Here is an 18,301-nt window from a genome sequence, read left to right on the forward strand (position 1 = left end):
CTCCCATCCCTACCTGAAACCCTCTGTTCAGTTTTGGTCCAACAAACAGAAGAGATTCACAGATGACCAATGAAAAGGATTAGAGGCCTAGAAAGACTTTCATGAGAACAGAGATTAAAATACACCTCTACCCCGATATAACGCTGTTCTCGGGAGCCAAAAAATCTTACCGCGTCATAGGTGAAACCGCATTATATCAAACTTGCTTTGATCTGCCAGAGCACGCAGCCCCCCCCCCCCTCCCTCCCGAGCGTTGCTTTTCCGCGTTATATCCGAATTTGTGTTATATCGGGTCGCGTTATATCGGGGTAGAGGTGTATAAAGAGTCCCACTCTTTTTTTAAAGAGGAGTGAACATGATACAGGAATAGAAAATAATGAATTGTACAGAGACGATAAAATCAGGTGCTTGTATTTACCCTCTCCTAATACAACAGCAAAGAACAGTCAATGAAATCGAATGAAAGGCAACTGATAGAAAGAAATGATTTTTATGCAACACATAATTAACCTGTGGAATTTATGGCCACAAGATATCAATGAGGCCAAAAACTTGCAAAGATAAAAGCGTTAGACATTTATATGGATAATGAGAACATCCACATTTAAAAAAAAGAAAAGGGGGGGGTATAAACCTTCATGTCTATTAGGAATAAATTTCTGTAGGATATTCCACGATTGTTCTGCCATGAGTGCAGGGGACTGGACTAGATGACCTCTCAAGGTTCCTTCCAGTCCTATGATTCTATGATTAGCGGGATTACCGGATCTCTTAATGAAGCATCTTGTCATTATCAGGCAGAGATGAAGCACTTGGGGGGGGGTGGGGTTTGCGGAGAATGAGGTTCAGGCTCAGGCGATCACTCATGGGGTCCCAGAGCCCGGGCTCCAGCCCGAGCCCAAACATTTACATCGCAATTAAACAGTCCTTTAGCCTGAACATCCTGACCCTGAGTCGGCTGACACAGGCCAGCCATGTGTTTTTAATTGCAGTGTAGACAGACCCTCAGAGACAGAATGGGCCACTAGTCTAAGACGGTTCCAGTCTAGCAATTCCTCTGTGGGTGTCAGGATGGAGGAAGGGAAACATTCTGAAATCGCACCCAACGCTTCGAGTCTCAGTGTCAAATTCTGCTCCGCCACAGCCACTGAAATCCAGAGCAGCTCCACGGCACATGAAATGTATTAGTGCTGCTGAGCAGAACTGGGCCATCGAGTCCTCTGGTAAATTGGAGGCAGCTCCATAGGCTCCGTCGAGATGCTAAAGGGAGACTGCCTATTTTGAATGACTCCATAAAATATTTCTGAGAAGTAATTCGGCCTAGCGTTCCAAGGTTTCCATTTGGCCTTTGAATGCTACACCAATGCTACCACAAACTACCTCATGCTTCATTTACACAAAGTAGGGGTTTGTTAGAGCCACACAATCCTTCTAAAATACCGGCTTTCTAGTCCATGCTCAGCCAAGAGTCACAGCTCCTTCCTGACCTTGGAAAGAGTTAACGTAAAAAGGGAGATGGGGCATTCAGCAGGCATGCCTTGCCTTCAGAACCCAGGCTCGCTGCCAGCACAAATCTCAGAGCTACAGACTCAAGCAGCAATCTGATTAACAGCATTTTAAAATCAAGTCCGCTCAGCGCTGCCTATTGATTCTGTTTCGTTTTTTAAAAGTAAACACAGGTGAGGCAAACCCAAGGTTAAAGCCTAAGACACAAAGGTGTTCCTACTGGCCAGCCACAATGTATTGATAAAGGACGCTGCTGGGTTTACTGCTGATTTCGCTGGTTGGATCACTCCCTGGGCAAATTTTAGCATTGACTTAGGATGCAGGAAGCAGGTTTTGGGCAGCGGGCTAAGTTTCTCTTTACACAGCCTTTAAGATGTGTAATCCCAGCCGTCGCTAGCGGGACAGAGAAATACCTCCACGCCTGAGAAGTTACGTTTCAGACTTTCATACCAATGTTTGCTAACTGAAGATGCGTGTCCAGTTTAGTTACATAAATGCTCATAAAAAGGCAGCTGTTCTGAATGCTCCTACTCATCATTCTTCTCTCTCCCGTGACTCAGGGGCTGAAAGCTTTGGGGAGCTCCACCTTATTTGAAATCGGTCGTACTACAAATAGCGATTGTGACTATCCTGCACGACGCTTACAGCTCCCAAAATGCTTCCTTCCATGCCTCTGAATTGGAAATTTTCTGCCCAGCCCTCTGACTTGCAGTATTACTGCCAACCCCATGGTCAAAAGTCAGGCCTCTCAAAATCACGAGTGGCTTAAACAAATGAGATTTCGTTAAATAAATAAATTAATTAATTTTGGTTTCTTTTTATTTACCTTCTGGATTTTAGCCTTTAGGGTGCTTTCAGGTCACATCTTCCAGCATTTCTCTGCAATCACGCAGGCTAGATATTTGCTTTAATAAGAGCTGAGGTTCTCCTGACTCCTGGAGTTTGGACTTTAAGTAAAACCACCACATCTCATGAGGCTCACCATAAAAGCACAAGAGCTGGCAGCACTCGAACTGGCGTTCCGTCAGTAACACTTTAAACCACCCTGTAAATGACAACTGATTGCTGAAAGCAAAAAGAACAGGCATGCTGGAGCAATGACTTACAAGTAGAGGGAGACGATGCGGGAAGAAGGAGATCTCAGGGATGGAATTGCTGTCAGCTCATTGTTATTCAGGTGTCTGGAACAAACAGAAATTAAATTGTTTAAACAAGCAGCTCACAATGAAGTATGTACTAGCTTGATCTGGCCTGAGTTAGGTGTTTTGTATGAACGCCCAGCTAATCACCTGTCATCAGGAGCGGAACTTGCCCACAAGTCTGATCATTTGGCAAATGTTTCCACAACTATAGTATAAGGCACTTTTATGCCAGTGGGACTGTGACCGCACCAGCGGCTGTACCATTTAAACCATTTCAATAAAAAGATTAGTTTGGTTAAATTCATAAAAACTTTGTGTGGACCAGGTGAAAGCACCAGAGCCTCCTCGAGATTAAGTGGGAGAAGCTCCATCCAAGATGAGGAACAGACAGAGAGAGAGAGGCCACAGTCCTAACAAACACTTATATCCAGTGAGTAGTAATGTGTTCATGGTCACATAGGAAGTCCATGGCAGAGCCAGAAATTAATCCTACATCTCCTGGCTCGCAGGCCAGCTCTCCTACCACACCTGTAGGCTTCATCTCTGCTATGAACATTGAGTTCCTCCTCACACTGACGTGTCACCTTGATTCTTACTCTCAGGCAGGAAGCAGGATACTGGCTGCTTGGCTCAACTGTTTTAGAAACTGAAGAGCACAATTAGCTCTTATCTGGCACTTTTCATCCATAGATCTCACAGCGCTGTCCAAAAGGGGTCAGTACCATTACCCTGATTTCACAGATGGGGTCTCGGAGGTGCAGGAAGGGGGAAGTGACATGCCTAAGGTCTCCCAGAAAGTCAGTACCAGAGCTGGGAATAGAAGTCAGGTCTTCTGAAACATAGTGCTCAGTGCTCTGCACACTAGCCTCTCTGCAGGGACACCCCTAGGAAAAGCCACGATGGTATGTTAAAAGCCATGCAAGTAGTTCAAAAAAGGCCCACAAGCCACCATTTTGTTGCCGTAATCCCATTAATTAAAAAAAAGTTAAATATAATAACTTTAAAGAATTCAAAACAGGTCACTAACTCTATTTACACATCTGTCACATGTCTAGTGAACAGTTGCTCTGATCGGGGTACCTGCAATCTTTCTGAAGAACATCAGCTACTGTTCTGCAGAGCTAACAACAATTAAGGAGGAGGTTTTGCTACTACTGCACTACTGAGCGATCAGATACAGAAATGTCTCTTCCATAGCCTAATATTTGAAGCATTTCTCCGAGTGAAAGCAGATCCGTGTCATGTGACCAGCTCTTCCTCAGTTTAAAGAGTATGGTGAATTAGTCAATTAATTACTATAACAGCCGCTTGTCTGGCTGCTTGAAAATTACCTAATTTCTTGGCCATCTTGTTTGCTTCCCCCTGACCATGCTGAAGCAATTACAGCCATGCCACTGCCAAGACAGAGCAAGGGGTAGCACTCATTGCAAGACTAACACCCCCTGGGGTCCAGGAGCCCCCTCCATGATGCAGAATTTCACAGGGTCTCTTGTTACAATCTTTATAGATTCCTGTTTATACAATCCCACCCTGCCCCTCCTAAAACTACTCCTCTGCATGGACTGAAGGACTCTGCTATAATGTGAAGTTAAGAGGCCAATGCACAGCTGCACTTAGCAAAAAATCCTTTCTGAAAACCTGCAGAAAGGTCCTTACAATGGCTGCTGAAAATTAATAATAATGCAACACAAATACCTGACACCCCCCACACACTCCACTAGGCAAAAGGTGGATCCCCCTCCAAAGGAATGAGAGGAGCAATCTTTCTTGCAGCTGCTTCAAAACTACACCTGACCTGGACTCAAATATCAGAAGTAAACCACAAGGAGCAAAGCAACTTGTAATGAGCAGAGGGTGTAGAAGAGAAGTGGACCAGTGCCATCCTTTGTGCAGGATGGGAAGAGATAAGGGCAATTTAAATTAATCCTGGTTTTGTAAACAATTTTTTTTTGTGGGGGGGGGGGAGGAATTCCACAGTTAATCTACCACAGAACTTTCTTTTGGCTTCCCATATACTATGAAAGGTATTTGCTTTCACATGGGCTTGCAGGTAATGCCAATAGCATATTAACATGAGGAAGGAGGAGGAGGAAAAATTATTATCCCCATTTTACAGATGGAGAACTGAGGCACAGAGCAAGAACTCACACAAAGGCAGATAGGAAGTCTGTGGCATAGCCAAATCAATGCACAGTGAAGTCACTTCCTATAAACACCCCCCCACATCCCAATGGATGTTACCTGTTTCAAAATGCACTGTAAACGGGGTTCACTTTGTTTGACCATTAAACAAAAGAGATGTTATCACTCTCCTAAAATCTTCAAGAGTACAGGGGGTGGGGAGGCAATACAGTAGTCACCATGCCACTATAAAAATCACACTGGGGAGTTCAGTTTGGTGTGTTTGTGTGTATTGAAAAGGACAAACCCAACTAGAAATCCAGTCATTTAAGAAGAGTTACAGGAAGTTTTCAGGTACTTCACCTGCCTCCTGAGTTCCCCCTTTCAATCTGTGTGGTTTTACATTTTTTTTTCTTTTTTTTTAAATAGAGAAAAAGTTAAGTCTCTCTCCCCTGTGACTGTGAGCAAAGCTGGCAAAACACAAAAGGGGAAAAGTAATTGACCAACTCTACAGTGACTAGATGCAAAGTGCAGTCAAATACACAAAGTAAACTGGAAATAACGTTTATATTGTGCGTGCACAGGCGCACCCATGAACGTATTTTACATAATTCGGGCTTAATTCCCATTTACATCCATTGTAGGATCCCTTTAAATTGCCAGAGGGGTGTAAAGGAACTTTAATGTAATTGAGACTCTCGTTCATTTTCCTCTGATGTGTTTTGATTGTCGCAGTCCTACTGACTGACTTGTAACAACAATATGCAAACAGGTCTCTCACTTCAGTGTCATTTTTAATTTGGCAACACTCCTTTTATGTCTATCCCAGTAAAGTGTCTCAATCAGAGGTAACGCCCCCAGATCTCAATTCTCTCCCAGATCTCAATTCTCATCTTGATTCACTGAGAGACCACTGAGAGATGGGCTGAGGCATGAGAAGGGTCTTCCTTCAGTTTGCTTGTGTGCTGCACCTCTTCCCCTGTTCTAGGTGGGAAACTCTTCAGGGCAGAGACTCTCTTACTCTGTATTAATACAGCACCTAGCGCAATGCAGCCCCATCCTGACTGGGTGCAATATAAGCAGTAAGAATTGAGGTGCCAAGCTTTCAATCTTCACACCCCCAGGTAGCCCCTGAGGTCATAGGTCTTCAGGTACTTTCATATATAAACCATAACCAAGCCACTATCGTGTTAGGGTAACATTCAGTGACACAAAACCAGCGGGACTGGCTCTGGGGTTCTATTCTCTACACCCTGAGCAATTTAAGGCTTTCCAGAGTTTAATGAACTCGGAAAGTGTATTATATAGAAACCATTTCTGCTCGTCTGTATCTCTCTCTTTTTCTCATTGTTGCTCTTATAAATAATCATGCTTGTTTCAGAGCAGCCCAGCTCCTCTTGCTGCATATTCCTCACCTAAAATCACGAACCTGTTACTTAATAACCAGCTGACTGCTCTGTAAGCAGGAGGGCCACCGAAGATTAGGCAGGAGGAGAAGTAGCAGGTTCATCCGTAGGGTCCAATCCTGCAGGCATCAGTCAGACAAGACTCCAGCTGATGTGAATTGTTTTGCCTGTCTGAGGACATCAGGATCAGGCACAAGAGCTAATGCTTAATGAAAAGGGATGAAGGACAAAAAGAAACACATACTACCTACAGTGCACAGCGGCATTTCTACAAAGAAATGTTTCCTCAGCTTCCCAGGGGGCATCAGTAGCTTTACCAACAGAAACCAAACCTCAAGCGTGCCAGTAATTTAACATTCTAACGAAAGACCATTACCCCAACCCACCACTGAAGACATTGACAACAAAGAGTCTGGTGGCACCTTAAAGACTAACAGATTTATTTGGGCATAAGCTTTCGTGAGTATAAACCTCACTTCTTCGGATGCATCCGAAGAAGTGAGGTTTATACTCACGAAAGCTTATGCCCAAATAAATCTGTTAGTCTTTAAGGTGCCACCAGACTCTTTGTTGTTTTTGTAGATACAGACTAACACGGCTACCCCCTGATACTTGAAGACATTGAGTCACTTTCATTTTTCACTACCCCAAATCAGAGCCCATGGAAGTGCTACTAACATCCGACAATCAGAGCAGCAACGTGGGCATTAACCAGTGAATGGTTACAGAGATCGGAGTGACGAGAGCTAGCAAGTCCAGGGTCAAAATTCCTTCTGATAATATCATCTGTGATGAGGGGATCTTTTTCACTAGTACTCTGTCCTTCACCAGTCCCTCCCCTCCCCCCCAAAACATGAAACAAAACCCAACGTTTTAGGTTCTCAAAGCAGACTGCAAACAAAATTTGTACTGGTTCCAAAAGCAATACAAACTCCAGAGGCAGGAAGAGACAGAGTTAAGTGCTTTCTTGTCCATTACACTACACCTTTGTTTCCTGGGAGATTTGGGGTAGGCTGGCATCAGATGTCACGGCTCAGTCTGTTCTGCCTTGCTGCAGGGATAGTCTTTCAGCAGAGTCGTGTGTGCACTCAGGTGCGTTAACTGAACTACTCCCACAGAGCCATGCATGAAGTAGAGAGTGAGGCAAACACCAATGATTTCCAATAGCTGCATGCCAGTTTAATTGAGATGTTGTGTTCTACTAATTGACTGATTTACAAAAAAGGTAGCACACAGGTACAGTATGAAAAATACACCAAGTCTGATCTGCTGAGGCAAGTCAACTAAGGGGTGTCTTGGGAAACTGTATACTCTTTCCTATTGCTCCATGAGCCATCCTGGCAAAAATGCAATTAAAGCCTTGGAAAAAATACTTACACTTCCCGTAGGTTCGGCAGCTCTGCAAAGGCAGAAGGATCGATCTCCGTCAACTTGTTGTAGCTCAGGTTTCTGTTAAAATAAGAGACAGTGGGATCAGCAAACTACAGTCACTGTGCTCAGCAAAACCGGGTCATCTTAATTATTCTGGATTGCATTGTGAGATGATCTGCTGTTTTACAAGAGCACTTAAGAAATCGGGTGGAGGGGGAAGGGAAACTTTCTGCTGAGTACTTGAGCCAAATATTTTGTTTCTACTAGCAGAACATATACAGGTATTCCCTAGGTTTTCCTCCATTCATATTAATATACGCAGTTAATTTGTCTTCATAGGATACATTTAAGTTGATTGTTGTCTTACTGGTTATTCATAACCAAGCTACTGATCGCAGATAAACAGGTCGTTTCCCTGTGCATTATATTAGTGAATCTTCTTCTCAGTACGTACTCTACATTTTCTAACAAGGCTACATCCATCAATATGTCTGAATGGTTCCTTTTTACCATAGACTTCGGCCTGGAACTCACTCCATGGTGCAGCATGTACTTCATCCACAAATTGTGCCAAATTATTGGGAATATGGATGCGCAAACACTCACCACCATTGCAGTGAATAACCCTCAGGCACAGCAGGATAATTAATTAACAACGTCGTGTGAGAAAACAAATACACAGCCCCAGTTCTAAAGAACTATGCTTTGCTAGAGCTTTGTGAAACCCTCAGCTCCCCAAGTTCCATTCAGATTTTTCATCCCACATCTGCATGATCAGCAAACCCCACATTACAGGTAAAACCTGCCTGAATTCAGGTATGGAGGACTTACTGGTAGAGTAAATGCTGATTAAAACCCAATCAACTAACGATGTGCGAGACTCAAATGGGGGCTAATTAATATGATGCAGGTGGTGTTGGTAAATTGTTACAAGCATAACATACAAAAGGAAGAGGCAGCTAGGTGGGGTTGTAGCAGGAAAAAAAAAAGCAAGTGCCCGGAGATGCAAGATAAATATGAGGGGGCCTGTTTTAGTTTTACATCATTCGACAGCCTGCTTTAGGCTATTATTCCTGCTACAACTCAGGCCTTTTGCCTCCTCGGCACGGAGGTTACATCCTCTCGCTGATCTGGAGTTTGTACTGTCCTTATGCCATCTCTGAATCTGACCCAAAAGGTTGATGCCTTAGATTTAGATAAACCCCCCAAAATTCAGCTGCTCAGAATGCTGAGTTGCTCACTGTAATTTTTCCCTCACACATGGAAAAGTTGCACTACTTCGAAAGTATCAGAGGGGTAGCCGTGTTAGTCTGAATCTGTAAAAAGCAACAGCGAGTCCTGTGGCACCTTTAAGACTAACAGAAGTATTGGAGCATAAGCTTTCGTGGGTAAGAACCTCACTTCTTCAGATGCAAGTACAAGTGAGGTTCTTACCCACGAAAGCTTATGCTCCCAATACTTCTGTTAGTCTCAAAGGTGCCACAGGACTCTCTGTTGCTTTTTACTACTTCGAAAGTCTTCTTTGGCTAGCATGAAACATGCAATCTTCTGTAAATACCTGCTGTGAAAGAGGACAATGCCCATCAACAGCACAGTGTAGATCCTTAATAGCTACACTAGTATCTAGGTCTGAAATATCATATAAGCATTATTTTAAAAATATGCCGTCCTCTAAGCTCCTGCTGTCTTTTAAAACACTCAGGAGACCTTTAGATCAATACTAGCCTAGCGCAGATATCCATTTCACTATGAACTCAACGACGTTCATCTAAATAAAAGTCAAACTACAGTTTAAACTAAGAGTAACATTTGAAAGCCAAGTCCATATTCATAGCACAACTACAATTAAAGTGCAATTTGTCCAGAGATTATATTACAACCTTTTTTTAAAAAAAAAAAAAAAAAAACCACAAGGCAAAAATCAGGTTTGAGCTTGTCTGTGCCCTGAGGACAGACCAAAAAGGAGTGTTCAACCGAGAACATCCTACAGGCCTGAAACAGAAAAAGAAAGTCATCTGAGGCATGTTCTACACTAGGGAATTTTGGGGAAACATTCCTATTGGTGCTACCACTGGGTTAGCAGAAACATAGTCTGAGGGAAAACCTTCTTGGGGTGGATGGTAATGTACACGAAGGCCACTTTACCCTGTCCTGACAGAATAAAGGGCTTGATATAAATGAGAATATATCTTTCTACCTTCGGTATTTATATGGCCCCCCCTTTGCTGTATTATCCGAGCACCTCACAATATAGTATATTTATCCTTACAACCCCCTGGGAGGTAGGGACGTGCCATTAGCCCCAATGTACAGATGGAGAACTGAGGCACAGAGAGGCTAAGTGACATGCCCACGGTCACACCGGAAATCTGTGGCAGAGCAAGGAATTAAACCCAGGTTGCCCACAGGCTAGTCGGAGCTGCGATTGGCCGAACCTGCAGACGCGGCAGGTAAACAAACCGGCCTAGCCCGCCATGGGGGCTTACCCTGGCAGGCCAGGTGCCAAAGGTTGCCGATCCCTGTTTTACATTGTTGTTATGGTTCCAGAGATCTGAAGACTCTCAGAGCCATCACACAAGTTTCTGGCTATTCTTGTGTCATAACAGTATTTTGCCTATTTCAACTAGAGCCATGGAATTTATCAACTCCACCCCACGCTGCAGAATTAGGCACCAATATCTAAATTTGTTGTTTGTTTGGTTTTCACAGGCTATGAAATACAATTTGAAAAACAGGAACCAAGGGTAAATCAATGCTGTGCTATCTTCTTGAGTCTCCAGACAACCTGAAACAATACACGTGAACCATCCGCGCTCATTACTTTGGGCTGCCAATTTTGAAATCTACAGGACAATTTAAATGTCAACTTCATTAACTATTTCACTGCTGGACACTAGTAGAAACATTCAGTTAATGGTAATGTCTGATTATCCCACCTTTGCATGCCTCCCTAGGTGCCTAAGACTCAACCCACCTTACCCCACCTACCCAAACCTCCATCTTCCTGCTGACCCCATCTATACGATGCAGTTCTGCATTCTCGATATAGAAATCTGCAGCCCATTAAACATTGAAAATATAGGGTCAGCGCAAAATAAATGGAATATATCAAACTAAACAGCACAGGACCTCCAGTTCCAATTGTACTACTCATTTTCATACGCTGTATTTCAGCAAGATCATCACTGTTTTAATTTACGTTTATGATACCGGAGACTTTCTAGTCTGCAGCATCGATAGCCCAAGGGGGCTTTGTTCCAGAATTCAGCTCCTTGATACAGAGTATACGGCACTTCGGTCAGAACATGCAAATGCTAAAGAGATATAGTATGATTCAGTAGGTAGGGGTACTACATTAGGAGTCAGGACACCTAGGTTCTGTTCTTGGCTCTGTCCTGCTGTGTAACCAAGCCGTTTCGCCTCTCTGCTTCTGTTCCCTCTGCCACCCTTTGCTTGTCTTGTCTATTTAGATTGTAAATAACATCGAGGTAGGGACTGTCTCAGTTTGTACAGTGCCTATCGCAATTAGGCTCCAATCTTGGTAGGGAGCTTCTAGGTGCTACTGGAATGCAAATAAAGGAAGAGGAAGACAATGTTCCCTGCAGTCTAAAGATCAGTTTAAATGTAAAAAAAAAAAATCCTACAAAAAGCTATGGCCACTGTTTGTTAATTCACCATTAGCTTTGATCCTCTCCAAATCAACTTCACACAGAGCAGCAGGAGAATATGAGTGGCATAGGGGTGCCAGGATCAGAAACACTGGTCAGAAGTGCCAGAGAAACAGTTCTCCAATTAGTATAAATTATCAAGTTTCTAATATACCACAGCTGAGAGCGAGCAAGCAGGTTTTTTTCATGAGGAATTCCTTTGTCTAATGCAGCGCCTGAACTATGCAATTACTAAATGGCTTTTGTGTTGGGTAAATATTACTGCCATATGTTTTAAGATTTCTTATTACTAAAAAAATCTGCACCCAGCATGCCCCTAAAGTACTAGCCAAGTTACCTGTCAGCTCTGGAACAAGCAGCTGCAACACACTAGCCTTTCATGTATCCCCAAGAAGCCAGAACCGGGTGGCCACAAACTCCAGAATATTGTCTGGAGAATGAGTTCAAGCACTGTGATGAGTCAGTGGGTTGCTACTAAAATTCAGCTTGTTGATGACTTAGTCTCCTGTTGGAATCGAAACAGGATTCTTAGCAATCAAACTCAGCTTTTTTTTTAATAAAGAAAAGCTGGCTTGGCTTTATGCCTTGTGAGGTGCTCTGCAACTGTTTTATGCTTTCGATTTAACTACACCTCTACCCCGATAACGCGGTCCTCGGGAGCCAAAAATCCCTACCACGTTCTAGGTGAAACCCCAGTATATCGGGGTAGCGGCAGCAGGGCTCCAATGGTGATTTATAGGGCCTGGTGATCCCCACAGCGGCTAGAGCTCCGAGCTCTTTAAATCACTAGCGGAGCCCCACTGCCGCAGCTCCGGGCTAGCAGCGGCAGGGTTCCAGTGGTGATTTATAGGGTCCGGGGCTCCCCGCAGCAGACGGAGCCCTGGGCCCTTTAAAGCGCCGCCCGAGAGAGCCCCGGGGTTACCGCGCTATATGCAAACCCGTGTTATATCGGGTCGCGTTATATCGGGGTAAAGGTGTATTACAAATTCTTCATTTCTTCCTTTTATTGGCTAATCCAGCGATGTGCTGGTATGTAAACTTTTCCCATCCCTGTCACTAAAGGAGGCATGATCCAGTCGTGTTTGCCTTTATTTGGGACTGTAAAATGGCACTGCGGGTCACAGAACTTTGTAAACGTGATTAAAAAGATGACAGTGTATATTTGAGTTGGGGCCCGGAATCCTGGCTAAATAATCAGGTGCACATCCTGATTCTCAACCTCCTCCCATGCGCTATAAGTGCCAGAATAATGTTGCACATTCCAAAGTCAGTTTTACCAATGAAGGCCTCCTTTAAAGGAGACCAAATTCCATGGAGCTGCATGACTTTGCTCAGCCGGAGAATGCTATATAAATTCTCTTTCCACACATCCCAAGGGGCAATCAAGGAGCTAATGCAGCAGCATTCACAGTATGCTTTGTTCACACTGCTTACACGTAAAAAACAAAACAAAACCCAAAAAAACCCTTCCTTTCAAAATAGAAATTATTGGCTTGTTTGCCGGACAAATTAATAAACACACAAATGATTTCCAGCCTGTGCAATCCACAGCGGCAGCAGAATTTTGCTCAGTGTGGTTAGAGCTTCAGATTCTTAAGTCAAAACCATTTATCTGTCAGAGAAGCAGATTGGGTCCAAACTATATCTGCACCTTGCAGTGACAGGCAGGAGAGAAAGGGAGAACGTCTGGGAACTCTGTTACTACCAGCTGAGGCTTTCACTAAACATTTTGTCAACCGTTGTCATAACACAACTTTTCACTGTTCACGCACAAAAGGAGCGGAGAGCCTTGAACAATTGAGCCCTGCAATAGAAATTCCTCTTGCTAATCTGTTGAAAGATAGCTGCCTAGTCCACAGTATATTTAACAGACACCCCGCCCATTCCCAAATGTTTGTAGATGCTTTACCGCATAGCACACACTTGGTTGGATATGAAAAGCAAAAGAAGCAGATTTACTGGGGAGGGGAAGGGAAACATGTTCCTGTTTCTGAAGACAAGCAACTGTAGAACAGAACCTTGTTGAATTTAAACCAGTTCACAAATTCCAGGAAAGGCTGTAGACTCCCCTTCACTGGAGAAACTCAAAGTTCAACTTACTACCCATCTAGCAGGGATAATGAGGGGTAACAACACTTTTCCAGCCCCCGAAATGTCAACAGCTGATATGGCCTAAGAGCAGCTTGAGGGTGTTCTGGGGGTGGAGGATTTTTCAAATGTAGCTTTAGACCACTTTTGTGCTCCCCCAACCCAGGCAAGCCAAGTATCCGGTTCGCTCCCTTGCCATAAATTAGAGCAGCCTAGAGGCTGATGTAACTCATGCAGATCCTGACAGCAGCACTGCATGGGAGAATTTGCAACTAAATCAGATTTACCAATCTGCCTCTAGAGATAGTGGTAACTCAAGGGAGCCACATAAGCCATCCTCCACAAAATGAGGGCTGGGAAGAACTTGTTTCCACTGGGCAGGTTATTCCTTAACTGGTTTTTGCAGCAGAGATTGAGGCACGAAATGAAGCGTCTTGTATTGTCAGAACCAGGATACTGGAACATATGGATCACTGGTCCAACCCATTCTGGAAATTCCTATCTTCTAAACTTCTTAAATAATCATTACATTACAACCTTAGGCACCCTCAATTCCAGGGATAAAATAAGTCAAGCTCCTTCAAAAGTTGTAATTGCCAGAGGCATGTGTATATATAGCAGTTTTTCTTTATTGACTTTTCAATGGTAACTAAGTTTTTCAATCTTCCGAATGGCTTCTGTCAAGTCAAGTCCCAGCCCCATGCATTAAAATAAAATACACTGTGTAGATGAACTGTATCGCTCCCAAGGGTCTATATTCTACTGTGTTCGTATAAATAAGCATCACTATACAAAGCATGTCATGTTGATGTCTTTTGATCCACATCTAAGCATTTTGTAAGCCAGGTCAGCGCTGACAAGTCACTGTTCTAAAATTCGGGCTTGTCCCATAATAGTCTTTAAACTCTGTTCAGGAAGGAAAAATACTAAGGGTTTGTCTTTGCTGCAGAGTTAACTCAACTGATCTGCACTCAAGTTATTTCCCTCATATTAGCCTTCCTCGAGTGAGAACAGCCACAATGCAAAACAACACTTGAGTTGCCATCCTTGCCCTGGTTCTTAGCACTGCAGTAAACTGAGCCACTCCATGAATTATTTTGCAGTGTCTTCTGGGGGCATTATTAATAATTGAATGAAGGTAGAGCCCTGGTCATACATCAAGACCCCACTGTGATGGGCACTGTAGAAACACAGAAAAAGCTAGTCCCCGTCCCAAAGAGCTTCCAGTCACAGTGTGCCTGCCCTTTCTGGGTACGTGGCTGGAAGTGGGGTTAGCCTGGCAACTCTCCATTCAAATTGGTCTGTGCCAAATGCTGGCATTAGCACAATCCATGTGACCCTCATTTTGGGAAAAAAGGAGGCTGATACAGAGCAGGTGAAGCAGGGACAAGTATTTCAGCAGCGGCTTGTTGCCATGACAAGCACAATATGTTTTGCTAAGAGCATGCCAGCTGTACCTAGAGATGGAGGAGTGGCAACAGCTGGGGAATTGTGGGAAGACATTGGAAGTCTAGCAGCATCTGAGTGGCATTAACCTGCATCCACAACTCAGAGCATTCGAAATAGCGGCTGACAAGTTGTGCTCACCTGAGCGTTAGTCTATACCCCCCCCCTCGCCCCCATGATGGCCAACTTGACTAAAAATCAGCACCACACTTGAATGAAAGTTTTTGTGAATCAACTTAAAAGCAATGCTTGAGTTATAATCACGAGTTAACCTCGCAGTGAAGACAAACCATAGGAAGCCATCCAGCTACCAAACACGTGCACTGGGAATCCTTCTAAGCAATGACTAACAATAATACTGATTAAATGGAAATTAATGTACAATGATTACCAAAGAAGCAATATCTGTTGCAGTTATATTCAGTCACTAATGAAAATCTTCAAATGCAAATTATTATAAGTTAAAAAAACACAGCTGGAATCCAATGTACTGTACTACAATTACACTTAACACACAGTTGATATTCACAATTTAAGAAATTATTAAATATCTTCAGCATATTTAAGGGGACAAATCTCGGCCTGAGTTTTTCCCCTGCCACTTTGCATGTGCAACTGTTTTCACCCACAAGAGAAGGACAGTACATATTTGGCGTGCAAAGACATTGGTGCATGCAAATCCAGTAAGCAATCACCGGAACTGTGTGATCCACTTGCACACTGCTTGAGGCGGCTGGAAATTTTAAAGAATCTACGAGCTATCAATTCTCCCAGAGAGAAGGGGAAAATAAAATTTTCAGTGACTCAGAAAGACAAAAAAACCCCAAAACCTTTTGTTAAATAATATCAAACTACATTTGTATAGAACCCAAGATCTCGAAATTCATTCAGTTTTAACAGTCTTAAGCAAACTAATATGGATTTGTTTTCATGGATATGATTTTTAGAAGTGTCCCGTTAAGTGATTCCCCAAGTATTTTAAGGAAATTTCTTTTAAAAAGAATTAGCACTAACATAACAATAAGCTTCAATCTACGTGCAAAGTTTCTGAGGATCTCCGAGGTTTACAAACAGCTACACTACAGAATTAGGTTGGCTTAATTAACATTGCTCAGGGCTGTGAAAAATTTCACATCCTGTGTGATGTAATTAAGCTGACCTAAGCCCCAGCGTAACCCCGCTAGGTGGGCAGAAGAATTCTTCCGCTGACCTAACTACTGCCTCTCGGAGAGACGGATTTGCTACGGCAACAGATTTGCTTCCATCACTGTAGTGAGTGTCTCCGCTACAGCTGTGGTGAGTTTAGACATACCCTGAATTTCAACTTTCCAATGAGAGAGGTGAATATATTCTACTTATTTCACAAAGGCTCGATCCTATTCCACTGAAATCAATGAGAGTTTTGTCATTCATTTCGAATGGGAGTAGAATCAAGCGCCAAATGAGAAAACTGAGGCCTGGTCTACACTAAAAGACCAGGCCTCAGCTATCGCTCAGGAGTGTGAAAAATCCACCCCCGAGTGGTGCAGTTAAACTAACCTAACCCCCAGCGTAGACAGCACTGAATTCTTTCATTGACCTGGCTACCACCTCTCTTGGGGAGGCAGAGTACCTACTAATGGGAGAATCCATCCTGGGACACAGGCAGTGTCTACACTACAGTGCTACAGCAGAGTCGCGGTAGTGTTTCCAGTGTAGACAAGCCCTGAGGTATAGAGACATTCAGTCTCTATCCCTGAAAGGGGGTCAACTACCTGAAAGGTGACCAGACTTCTATTCCTGGCTCTGCCACTGACCTACTGTCTGATGGTCAAATCACTTAGAATCATAGAATATCAGGGTTGGAAGGGACCTCAGGAGGTCATCTAGTCCAACCCTCTTCTCAAAGCAGGACCAATCCCCAACTAAATCATCCCAGCCATCCTCTTTGGAATCCCTTTTCAGGTAGTTGAAAGCAGCTATCAAATCCCCCCTCATTCTTCTCTTCTGTATCCTTAGAGGCTGCCGGTTTTGCCACGCGTGACTAGCTGGGAGATGGGGAAAGGAAATAGGACGAGGAGGATTTTTTAATCCACAAATGAACTTGAAATTCCATCTTTCATCTACCCTCTGTATCTATATGGAATGCTCTATGTTTGTTGTTTTGTGACATTAAGTGGCATTTTAATTAGCAAAACAAGGCATGTCCTAAAACCATAACTTGCTTACCATATATAAACAAACTTGTCATGTTGATCAGACGAGATTTTTTTTTCTCCCCACAGAGATTTCTAAAAGAATATTCTACCTCTAGAAGGCAAAAAGTGCAGTTTGGTTGTTGATTGTTGTTTTTTAATTATATTACATAAATTAGTCCTAGTTCCACTAGCATGTTTCTTACATGGATCAATGTAAGGGAAGACTTTTCTAGCAACATTTTCAATTAAGGATCCTGACTGTGTATTTAACATACTAACTCAATTTATAGAGGATTAAAAACTGTGTACTTGTCTGTCTTTGAGCATAATTGCTAAACCTCCATTAACCAATATATAATACACAAGGGCACTGATAAATCAACATTAAATATGATTTACTGGACTACGGGTTAAAACTCTGCACTCCAGCAAAGCAAATATTTTCATCTGTAAAATTGTGCAACTCCATGGCTGATAAATGATGTTAAACCTTTTGTTTTCTTAAGATGTGCAGGGAGTTGGAGGAATCAATAATGAGAAGTTCCATTGCAGAGAACCCAAAGCTCGTATCACAACCTTTCCAAAATCCAGCTGCAGGATTATTGGTCGAGTGCAGATGGGGAGAGTTCACTGTTCTGAACTTAAGTGTCCATGGTTTAAGATAACATCCCAGGCGAGCAGCCCTGCACTAACATCCAACAGCCATATTCTAAAATAAGCCTACTGCTAGAAAATGATGCGTCCCGCACTTCCCAGAGATTCAAATGCTTTCATAATGTCAATAAAGCCCAAGCATTTCTGTTAACGACTGAATGTTTAACTAAAGTTTTTTCCCCCATTCCACACCTCCGTTTATTTCTTGGAAACATGCATTTAATAAATGGGTCACAGGGTCCAACTTCCAGGATGCAGTTAATAAGTGCCACCCTCTTTGAATAAGTGCCACCACTGGTGCATACATGGTCTCCCAGCATGTAGGAAGTTGTGGAAAGGGTTTATAATATTCACTGCTCACTCCAGGTGCTTTTCAGTTGGCCAAAAACAAAAAACGAAGAGCAAGTTTGAAACATTAAACCAATCGAGTAAATGACAAATTCTCAATCTGCTTTTCTGATCCCACCTTCCAATAAAGACGGGGGGGGAACTGGTCATCATAAGCACCGCGTGACGCTCTCATGGGCTCCTTAGGAAGGAGACTGCACCAACCTGAGATGTGAGGCATTCTTGATTATCAACAGGAGCTGCGAAAATATGCCCCTTTCACTTTGGGAGGGCTGTCCCATAAGCAGTATCTAGACTGCAAACTACTACTTCAGGGCATGAATAGCCACTGATGAAATTCAAGTGAGGACGAGGCATTCAACAGTTTGAAGACA

At 43.2% G+C, this 18,301-nt stretch overlaps 1 protein-coding gene across 1 annotated transcript in view; it reads right to left on the bottom strand.

Annotated features, from left to right (window-relative positions):
* LRIG1 (leucine rich repeats and immunoglobulin like domains 1) overlaps nt 1-18,301 on the bottom strand; it is a 135,902-nt gene that overhangs the window by 73,973 nt on the left and 43,628 nt on the right. The window contains exons 2-3 of the mRNA XM_054033324.1: nt 7,553-7,624; nt 2,613-2,687 (exon numbers count right to left, since the gene is read on the bottom strand). Of these exons, the coding sequence (XP_053889299.1) occupies nt 2,613-2,687; nt 7,553-7,624 (147 nt within the window). The remainder of the gene's footprint in view (nt 1-2,612; nt 2,688-7,552; nt 7,625-18,301) is intronic.

Source organism: Malaclemys terrapin, chromosome 7 (assembly GCF_027887155.1).
Source record: "Malaclemys terrapin pileata isolate rMalTer1 chromosome 7, rMalTer1.hap1, whole genome shotgun sequence".
NCBI classification, from domain to species: Eukaryota; Metazoa; Chordata; order Testudines; family Emydidae; genus Malaclemys; species Malaclemys terrapin.